The sequence below is a fragment of the Solenopsis invicta genome, chromosome 9 (assembly GCF_016802725.1).
Source record: "Solenopsis invicta isolate M01_SB chromosome 9, UNIL_Sinv_3.0, whole genome shotgun sequence".
Lineage (NCBI taxonomy): Eukaryota > Metazoa > Arthropoda > Insecta > Hymenoptera > Formicidae > Solenopsis > Solenopsis invicta.
In genome coordinates this window covers 4,582,526-4,593,315 of record NC_052672.1, presented here as the reverse complement: position 1 = coordinate 4,593,315, position 10,790 = coordinate 4,582,526, and the positions used below count along the sequence as shown (strand labels likewise).

General features: G+C 30.9%; 1 protein-coding gene across 1 annotated transcript; it reads left to right on the top strand.

The window, feature by feature from the left end:
• Window positions 1–1,495: 1,495 nt before the first annotated feature.
• LOC120358611 (DNA/RNA-binding protein KIN17-like) lies at window positions 1,496–4,344 on the top strand. Its single transcript, XM_039453255.1, has 2 exons — window positions 1,496–2,146; window positions 4,054–4,344. Exons 1-2 carry the CDS (start codon window positions 1,741–1,743, stop codon window positions 4,314–4,316), a joined length of 669 nt encoding a protein of 222 aa, XP_039309189.1. The 5' UTR covers window positions 1,496–1,740; the 3' UTR covers window positions 4,317–4,344.
• The last annotated feature ends 6,446 nt before the right edge of the window (window positions 4,345–10,790 follow it).

Sequence of the window (10,790 nt, the reverse complement as noted above, 5' to 3'; positions counted from 1 at the left end):
ATCACAGTTAAACGTAAAGAGAATATTCGACTGCGATTGATCAATTCTTATGGCTTATGACTTATGATACCGACTAATAGCTTATTGTAGAAAGCCTATTAAAGCCGCGACATGTGCTTTTGCATAGCTGAATAACCATATGCATAAGGAAGTTGATTGGTTCGTTAGCACATGCATAAAGAAATGGACCAATCAATTTCTTTATGCATACGGTTATTCAGCTATAGGCTTGTTTTCTATTCCTGCACTAGACTGCACTGGAACGTTCCATCTTGCTTTCACTAACTTTCAAATATATATCTATTTCATTTTAAGTACACACTAATTCAGGGAGTCCAGGAACAGAAAACAAATGGTATGCTAAAGCACGTGTCGCAACCTTAGGCTTGTTTTCTATTCCTGCACTAAACTGCACAGGAACGTTCCTTCTTGCTTTCACTAACTTTCAAATATATATCTATTTCATTTTAAGTGTACACTAATTCAGGGAGTTCAGGAACAGAAAACAAACGACTTAATAGGCTTTCTCTGCAATAAGCCGTTTGTTTTCTGTTCCTGAACTCTCTAAATAAGTGTACACTTAAAATGAAATAGATAGATGTTTTAAAGTTAGTGAAAGCAAGAAGGAACGTTCCAGTGCAGTCTAGTGCAGGAATAGAAAACAAGCCTAAGCTGTTAGTCAGTATCATAAGTCATAAGCCATAAAAATTGATCAATCACAGTCGAATGTTCTCTTTACATTTGATTGTGATTGGTCAATTTTTATGGCTTATGACTTATGATACCGACTAATAGCTTATTGTAAAAAGCCTGTATAGTGTAATTACATCAGTCCGTTTGTTTTCTGTTCCTGAGGGTCGATCATGAAACTTTTTCCCTAGGGCGGAAACGTGAAAAGTGAAAATTTTTACCATTGAAGTTAATGGAGAAATTTTTCATTTTTTACGTTTCCGCCTTAGGGAAAAAGTTTCATGAACGATCTCCTGAACTCTCTGAATTAGTGTGCACTTAAAATAAAATAGATATATATTTGAAAGTTAGTAAAAGCAAGAAGGAACGTTCTAGTGCAGTCTAGTGCCGGAATAAAAAACAAGCCTAGTTCATTCATTAATATAAGTTCCTAAAATTTGGCGATATTCCATTTGTTTTCTGTTCCTGAACTCTCTATATAAGTGTACACCTAAAATGAAATAGATAGACGTTTTAAAGTTAGCGAAAGCAAGAAGGAACGTTCTAGTGCAGGAATAGAAAACAAGCCTTAGGTTTGTTCAAGTTGCTTGATATCCCCAAAAATTTTTGCACTCGAGATGAGATAAATATATATTCGATCGTAAGAAAGAGAGAGACGACAAAAAAATTAATTCAAAAAGGGCAGCAACACGAACAGGCCTCTTTTCTTGGCGAGAATTCACCAGTAAAATGGCGATTTTTGGCTACAAAAAACTTTGCAGTTGGCGATATTTGTCCAAGCTCATCTGGCAACCCTGTTTTCCAGTTCGCTCCGCCATTATATTTCATTTCCACTGGAGTCATCGAATTGCATCGAATACTCTTTACAAATTTTAATTTACTACATATACTTCTCTGCATTCTGAAATTAATTCGATTTATGGCCGAATCGTCCCTGCCCTACTAAAGAGCCTCGTACATTAATAAAATCACATCGCACGTTGACATCGTTTTCACTTCTAACCTGTAAATAATTTCAATTTGAGTGTGAAACGAGTGGTGAGATTAATAATGGGTAAACATGAATTTGGAACACCCAAATATATATCCAATAAAATGAAAGCCAAAGGCTTACAAAAGTTACGATGGTATTGTCAAATGTGCCAGAAACAGTGTCGCGATGAGAATGGCTTCAAATGTCATACTATGTCAGAGTCACATCATCATCAGCTATTGCTATTTGCTGAAAACGCACATCGGTACATGGACCAATTTTCCCGAGAATTTTCAGAAGGATATTTGAATCTGTTAAAGAGGCAATTTGGCACCAGACGAGTGCCAGCAAATCGAGTGTACCAAGAGTACATTTCTGACAGAGGACATATACATATGAACGCTACTAAGTGGTTGACTTTGACTGCGTTTGTGAAATGGCTTGGACGTACTGGACAATGCGTGGTTGATGAGACTGAAAAAGGTTTGTACACATTGTTTAGAGCTTGATAGAAACTAATTAAAAAGGTAAAAATTAAATGAAGTTATAAAGTTAACTTTTAACTTACAAGGGAAGATTTTCAACTCGGAAAGTTAAAAGATTATACAATTTTGACAATACATAGAGAATCTTGATATATAATAATATAACAATAATATATTTTTTTGCTGTTTAATTTCACTCTGGAGAGAGAAAATCAATTTTTCTAAAATTGGCCTATTTTATTTTATTATTAAGTAATTACAATTGAAATTAAGAAAAGGAAAACAATGATTATAGCAAGATTTTGAATATTCCTGTGATTTTATGTACATTTTCTAGTTTTTTAAATTGCACACCATTACCTTCGTTCTTAAAACAGCTCTTAGAGCCTCTTTCACCAATCTAACCAATCTTTCACCAATCTTAGTCCATTGGAATTGACCAATTGCATTTGTTATTTCACACAATAGGCAATGCGAATAGACAATTCCAATGGACCAATGCAATTCGATTTTGCAAATTTTTGTTGTTATCGGCCATTAACAAATTAATTATGCCACTCAATCGGCATTGAAAGTTTCTCTAAGTACAGGCTTCAAGCTTTAATTTTGTTTTTGAAACATCCCTGTATCTTAAATATTTCTTGTTTTACAAGTGTTTGAAGTTTGGTAAATTTTTCCTAAATTTTTATTATACCGTTTTCTTTGCTGGGCAGTGATATGGTTGGATTTAGAAAAGAATAACCTTTAATTTGGCTGAAAAAAAATTTTAAAAATTTGAAAGAAACATTGGGTGATAGGGGTATTTTATTAAACAAAAACATTTTTTTCTTTACAACTTTAAAGTACTTTTTAAACCGTACTTTTGTTAAAAAAGTTTTTTATATCTTTTATACTTTTGACGATATTCGCTCTGAAAGAAAAATACCGCATTTTTCAAAGGGGTGTTTCACCCCCTAAACATAAGATTTCGCCCATATGAAGAAATATGAGTGTCTTTAATTTTCGTGTTTAACAACATATTTCAAGTAAAATCAAATCGGCGCCGGACACCCGTGACGTTCATAACGGCCTTTTCTCGATTTTAATTGTTACACACATCAAGATTTTATTCAAATTATTGTATTAAATAATTACATTTTCTAATCAATAAATCTCGTTAAAAGAAATAAATGTACTCTATGAAATTTTATTTTATTTTCTTTTGTTAATGAATAATGAAACAAAAAAATGAGTCAATTTTCAGGGATTGACTTCCCTTCTTTATAAGATAAATTCAAGCAATAAAAAATTTGTTAATAAAGGTTTCAAAAGCAAAGATTTATCATTTTTTTGAATTTTTAAGTGGAGGACCTTTTCTTGTTAATCAATTTCGAATGAGTTAATTTTAACTTTAATTAGTTATTTTAAAAATGTTTAATTATTAACTTATTAATCTTTTTTCTTAAGTTGAAATTTTATTTGTGCAAAAGAAAAAATTGCAAACAAAAAGAGAAAAAGTACATTTCCATATAAAGGACAATATTTCTTTATTATTTTTCATAAACTTAATTTACAAATAAATATATTAAATTTATTTGGTAATGTACCTAATCGTTTTGTTTTATTTAGGGTAATCTAATTTTTCAAAAATTACAACTCTAATGTCATGCTTTCCAAAATTAACTTTTATTTAATCATAATGTAACTTTTAACTGAATTATTTTATCATATTCATGCAGCTTTTAACATAACTAAATTAATTTTATGTTAATTTCTCAGTTAATTTTAACTCAATTTAGTTTAAAAAATATTAATTTATTCAATCTTAAATTTTTATGTTGTCAAAATTCTTTACAATTAGATAATTAGAAACAGATTTATCGATAAAATTTTAAATTTCATAAAAAATGTGTTATATTGTTTTAGGTTGGTTCATAACATACATCGATAGAGATCCTGAGACTCTCGCTGCACAGGAGAAAAAAGCAAAAAAGGCAAAAATGGACAAAGACGACGAGGAACGATTGATGGATTTTATTGCCAAACAAATAGAGAAGGCAAAACAAGATACAAAAGAAGCTGAAGGCGAAACATCTAAGGCACCACTGATGCGTCCCAAGAATGATACACCTTTGATTCTTAATATAAAGCTAAAACCAAAGCCAAAGTTGCTTCCTGTACTTAAATAAAAAATGTTTTCTGCAGAATCGTGATAAATTCTAAACGGAATTGTTCTACTCCCTACTACGAGTAGTGTGGATAAAGCAAAACTAACGAATAACATGAGTATTCTTTCTACAGCAATCAGAGGTCTAAATTTCTGTCCAGCAGCCGGATCTTCTGGTTCTTTCTCTTGTACCGGTGGTTTTTCATATATTAAATACGCCAAGCCGAATGTGCTAGTAAAGAAACCTAGCCATCCAACATGACACGTTGCAGCAGTTACTAAGTTGACAAGTGAATGTTCCCTATATACGAGCTGGTAACTGTTGCTTATGTCATCCTTTTGTTTATATTTTTGCTCTGCCCAGGCATTCGTTTTGTTAGTAACTTCGTTGATAACTTCTTGCAAAAGTGTTTTTATTGATAGGATCAGAAATTATTTTTTTGCAAAACATAGGTCGACACAAAATGGTAGCTTTACTCACAATGTAAGCCACTCTTGTGAATCACTATTTTGTAACATTACGTGCAAATATGTTTATGAATAATCAAAAAGTATAAGATTCATTAAATTATATTAGATATATTATATTATTATTAAATCAGATTAAATAATCTACATGTAATAACATTAGTCTCAGTATTGTCATTATTTTTTATTTTTATATATAGGATGTTTGATAAGTACAAAAAAATTTTTTTAAATTCTAAATAAAGCAAGATAAAAATAACAAACTTGCAATAAAGGTTTTTTGAATTATAAATATTGAAATATTTACATAAAGTGTTTAAAATGTGCAAACATTTAAACATTATAATTAAACAGACAAAATATTTCATTAAAATTTTGTTCTTAACTTTATAATTCAGAATATTTAAATATTCATGTAAAAAGTACTTAAAACATGTGAATATTTAAATATTTACAATTGAGAAACAAAGCTTTTTTGCAATTTTGTTATTTTTTCCCCTTATTTTATTAATTATCTAGAATCACTTAAAATTTCTTCAGCCTATTGCTAAATCTGAATACTTATTCCAAAAATTTGATGTTTTTTTTTAATGGTTAGGAAATAGAATAATATTATATGTTGTAATCTTAGAACATGTAGGGTGCGTTCGTTTATGCAGTCACTGCCGCAGATGTTCGTTTACTCCGTCTTCGAAAGCGACTTCAGCGCAGTTTGTCGTTCGTTTATGCAGGGATGCATCCCATTTGCGTAGCTATTTACGAGGTCCTGCTCAGGATGCTCTGCTTGCAGTACTGCGTAAACAAACAATCGTTTATATGACCTAACCCGTTGGGTGTATTCGTTTATGCAGTGGTTAGCGCAGCCACTGCTCTTTCATCTGCCGATCACATGACCTAAATTTACCGAACGGATTCCTGCGTGAATGGCTGCTTGGATCGTATTAGTCAGATATGTACCAATAGAAAATGTAAGCAAAATCTTAATTAAAAACTGTTTGCAGTGTGTAAGTAAAGAAAATGTTTTTAATCTAAAATATTTTTTATTTATAAAATATTATTTATAAAATATTTTTAACTTCATATTTGAATAATTTTAATGTAATTTTTGAAATTATGTAAGAAATTATATTTTTATTAAAATTATTAAATTTTAGTAATAATAATTAAGCAATAAATATCTTAAAAATATTTAATTTATATAGTTTATTTAAAGGTTAAGTGATGTAATTCTTTGTAAATTTTATTTTTAAGCTTATTTTATTTAAAAACTTCAATTTTCAGAAGTCACAATGAAAATCAAAGTAATTATGAATTGTGCTATGGATCTCATCAATAGTAGCTCATCAGACTCTGACTTGTGGTCGGAGATCAGTTTTAATCAATTTTCCCGTGTTCTTTTCATCTTTATTGTAAAAAACCATTTTTATTATACACAGGATACGCGAATTCAGTCTCAGGTTTTAATTTGTTATGGCTCTCGTTCCTTTTCTCAACAATGCAGAGACGATACGGTCAGTTTTCAGAGTCATATAAACGATTGTTTGTTTATGCAGTACATACTGTAAGCAGAGCATCCAGAGCAGAAGGTCATTCATGGGTGTTTACGATAACTAATCGGATCTCGGATTGGATTGAACAATAGTACTCAACGTAGGTATAGGAAATTTCCTTAGGGTAATCGGATTGACGATTGCTGTCTCAAATGTAATCCGATTGATGACGAAAGCGTGGAGACCGAGAAGCATGCTTGAAAAGTAAGTCTCTTTATTTTGTTAAATAATAACACAAAAAATCAAAGATAAAGTTAAAAATAATGATTTGAATTTAGATTTATTGTAATTTTTTTTGTCTAAACACTGGATTTCGTTTAAATTTTTGTTTGTAAAAATTAATTAATCTATTCTAAAGTTTGTGGTTATATCGGAAACAAATCAAAATTAATAAAACAATTATTAATTGTTAGGTACATATTAAAGCATATAATATTTCAAGCATATCATATAGAATTCCTGTTTATTACAAACTTAGTAAAAATAACTTTGAAATTATTCAACTACATTACACATTAATCAATATTAATTTATATGTTAAAAATCAATAATGTCTCTGAAAATGTTTTTTTTTATTCTTTTCCAGATCGTAAATAAACTTCAACTCCAAGAATAAATAAAAATTACTGGAAAATGGATTGACATGAAAAGGGCATTATTAAACAATATCAATTTGTGCTAATTTAAAATTTGTAAAATCTGCTATTCTTTGTTAGTTGTTCATTAGAGAGTAATAATATAAGAACGGAATATACATAAATAAAATTCAAATAATTATCGTAAACACCCTGTAGTGTATATACACCCATGGAATTTGATTCTGTCCATGAGGAAATTTTCCAAACTAAAAAGTCGCTATCTTTCTACATACAGTTTATAATTAACATAACGACCAATAAGCTCTAGTCGTTAAATTTATGAAAAGAAATTTTTGAAAAAAGAACCATATTTTTCAGATTTATTAAGGTTTTTGAGAATTTATAAAATGAGAAAACATAGAATATATTAGAATACATATATAAGGATTTTTTTGTTTTTTAGCGCTATTTGTTTAAAAACGCACTTTTTCTTTCCAATGTCATTATTTCCTCAACAATAAAAAAATTGGTAACAAGGCTAATGAGAGTCAGCGCGGGTATAAATGCGCAATCATAAATATTGATATTATAATAAATATTTATTCATCCTAAATTACAGAAATGAACAAACATTTTGACTCATTTTGGAGTCATCTTCAACGTATTAATGTAATAAGTTCTAGCCGTCATCAATCACCAAAAACAGGAAACAGTCGAATTATCTTTTACATTAAAACTCATAAACTTAATATTTATTTATTATAGATTTCGCGCGCGGCACATGACATTTGTTTAAATTTGTTTCATATTGTATACACAAATTTAACATCATCATAATTATTCATGTGCATAAGCGCATAACAGAAATTCGCATCTTGATTTGTATTGCGTGTTCTAAATTCATCGGAAAAGAAAGTGTCGCAATGCTCTCGACAGTTGTACATACACCAAGCGCCTGTCGAACGGCAGCCTGGCAAGTACAAGAGCGACGGGGTCGTCGCAGGTGCGCTACTTACCGCGCATAGCGACAGATGGCCGTAGCCACGAATAGTTACTCGCGTTTAAGATTCCGCGACTACAGTATAAGAGTCGCGACGCTACGACAACTCAATGGCCTTAGTGGCGTTTGGTTGGTGGCATTATTGCCGGTTTTCTCTCTCAAGCAGTTTCTCTCGCTTCAACCTGTTATCCTTTTCTACCTTGAGTTTTCTCTTGTTATAGAGGTACACTCAGTGTTGCCAGGTCCTTAAAAAGTTTAGCGGTATATCCTTTTTTAAAATAGCGGTAGATGACGCAACTTAGCGGTAAAATCTAGAGTCCCTAGAAGTAGAGAGTCTGGACATCTCGGGGTTCCACGTGATTGGACTGCACCTAAAAAGGCAGCACCAATACGGATACCTGTTTAATCTTCTTTAGCCAATGCGATAACAGCATACAACACATTTAAGTGCACGCAACGATAAACATACACACACATAAAGCTCACGTACATAACTGACATATTCATCACCGACATTTTAGGGGCAGATGTCCAGACTCTCTACTTCTAGGGACTCTAGTAAAATCCACAGAGTCATCCAATGTGTAGATGTCTTTTCATTGGGCCAGAGTCAGACACCCCTATTAAAATGGCGAATCAATGGCCAATCATCATACAAAGTGAGAACGCTCTGTCTCTCTCTCTCTCTCTCTTTCTCTTTTTCTCTCTCACATACAAATCAGTATCCATGATTTTGAGGAGGTCTGACTTTGATCCAATGAAAAGATTTTTTTAACCAAGTTGACCAGACTTCTGTATTCTTACTCTAGTAAAAATTATTATTAAAGAAAGTGGTGCTGCAAATAAAAAAAATTTTTAAACCGCTTTTTTTGTCTTTTTTGACAAAAAATTGCATTTTATTACTTCGAAATTAAGACAAACTGTTTATTTTTTTATAAAATCTTTATTAAATCTTTTCTTCTTTGTAAACAAAATAAGACATAAAATCTAAGGCCGGTATTTATAGTCGATTCTTATATTTAAGATCATCTTAAGTATTATCTTAAGATGCCATCAACCAATCAGAGAGCCGTATTAGCATCTTAAGAAGTTACTTAAGACGATCTTGAAATAAGAATCGACTATAAATACCGGCCTTATAATCTACAAATTAACAAAAACAAAAAAAATTTTTATAGTCTACAAATTGACAAAAACCAGAAATAAAATCTTGAGCCTTATGTCCACAATATTAGAAATTAGTCCGAAATCTTGGATAGAGAATTGATTAATTGCATTTAAACAATTCGGTCAACTGATTAATATGATTGATTCTCTCTGTGGTCAATTCTCTCTCTATACGAAATTTCGGACCGATTTCTAGCATCATGGAGAAGCTTTACAATCACAAAATTTTACAAGCTATAAAACAAAAAATAAATTTTTATTATTTATGAACTTAATAGACAGAAACAAATATAAGTTCTCGTTAAGAATTTTTGACAATTAATTTTCTATTCATTAGTTACTCAGTTCATTAAGATCAGTTTCGTCACCAATAGGTTTGTACATTTCATTATTAATTCGCTTCAGAATATTTTTTTCAATGTTTAAATTAAAACATTCCTTATTTTTTAAATAAGTTTTTGTATGTAACAAACCTGTAATTGACTTTGTGCAAAGTTTGTTTCTTTGTTGGGTTTTCATTAAGTTTATTTGTGAGAAAATTCTTTCAACATTAGCCGATGAGTGAGGAAGACAAAGTAAGTTAAGCATAAATGGCCCTAATGTACCGAACATAAGATGTTCATCAGAATATTTTAACTCCGAAATGTAACTCCAGAACTCTTCTACGGTAGAATATTTTTCATAAGAAATATTTGTATTGCGTAAAAGCCGCCACTCGTTATCAATTGTTTGAAATTTTTCTTCCGATATCAAGTTTGGAAACGCGTTACATAAATTCATTATAGATGGTACAGAACCACTTCTTACAATTTCAGGATCTAGTACTTCTAATGATTTTAAGACAATGCTATCAAAATCGTAACGTTTTCGTATTTGTTTTGTGCCTTCTATATAGAAACTTAAACATCTTGTTCGCAAAACGTGTAGCTGTTGATTGTCAAAATGTTTATTATGTAAAACTGCAAGTATTTTAGCTCCCATGTATATTTCTTCTAATGGTAGATAATTTTGTGGATCGTTCATATTTATTAAAGAAATGGACATTTGTTGTATTACAGTTCTTTTAATAAAGCACTCCAATAAAGTTTTATAAACTGTGTATATTTTTTTATGCAAATTATGAATCTGTGGAGTGGCACTTTGTAATTCTCGGTTTAAGTTGTTAAAAATAGGAAGAACAAACTCTAGAAACATAAAAAACATTTTTGTCAACGGATTTTGAAGTTTCTGTAAAATATTTTCAGCAGTCACAGTTCGATCACTGCTAGATGCATCAATAAAAAAAAGTTTGAGAGCCTCATACTGCTCGAGAATTCGCACCACTACCGATTCAACAGACAGCCATCTTGTTTGAGCCGGATGAAGAATTTTATGGATTTTTACATTTGTAAATTTTTGAAACTCTGAAAGTTTCGACGCGTTTCGGGCTGTTCGCAAAATAGTTATATATATCTCTCGTTAACTCTTCAATAGCACCAGGTAACATAGTGCAAGCATTTGACGCACACAAGTGAAAACTATGACAAATGCATTTCATTAAAAATATATTTGGAATATCTGAGACCAATCTACTTGAAAAAGAATTTTTAGTGCCTACCATTACATTTGCTCCATCGGAAGCGAAACCAATTAAATTAGTCTTATATGGTATCTTATTTAAATTGAAGAATGTTGTAACCTTGATATATAAGTCCTCGGCCGTTGCGTCTTTTAAGGGTATTAAACCCAAAAAA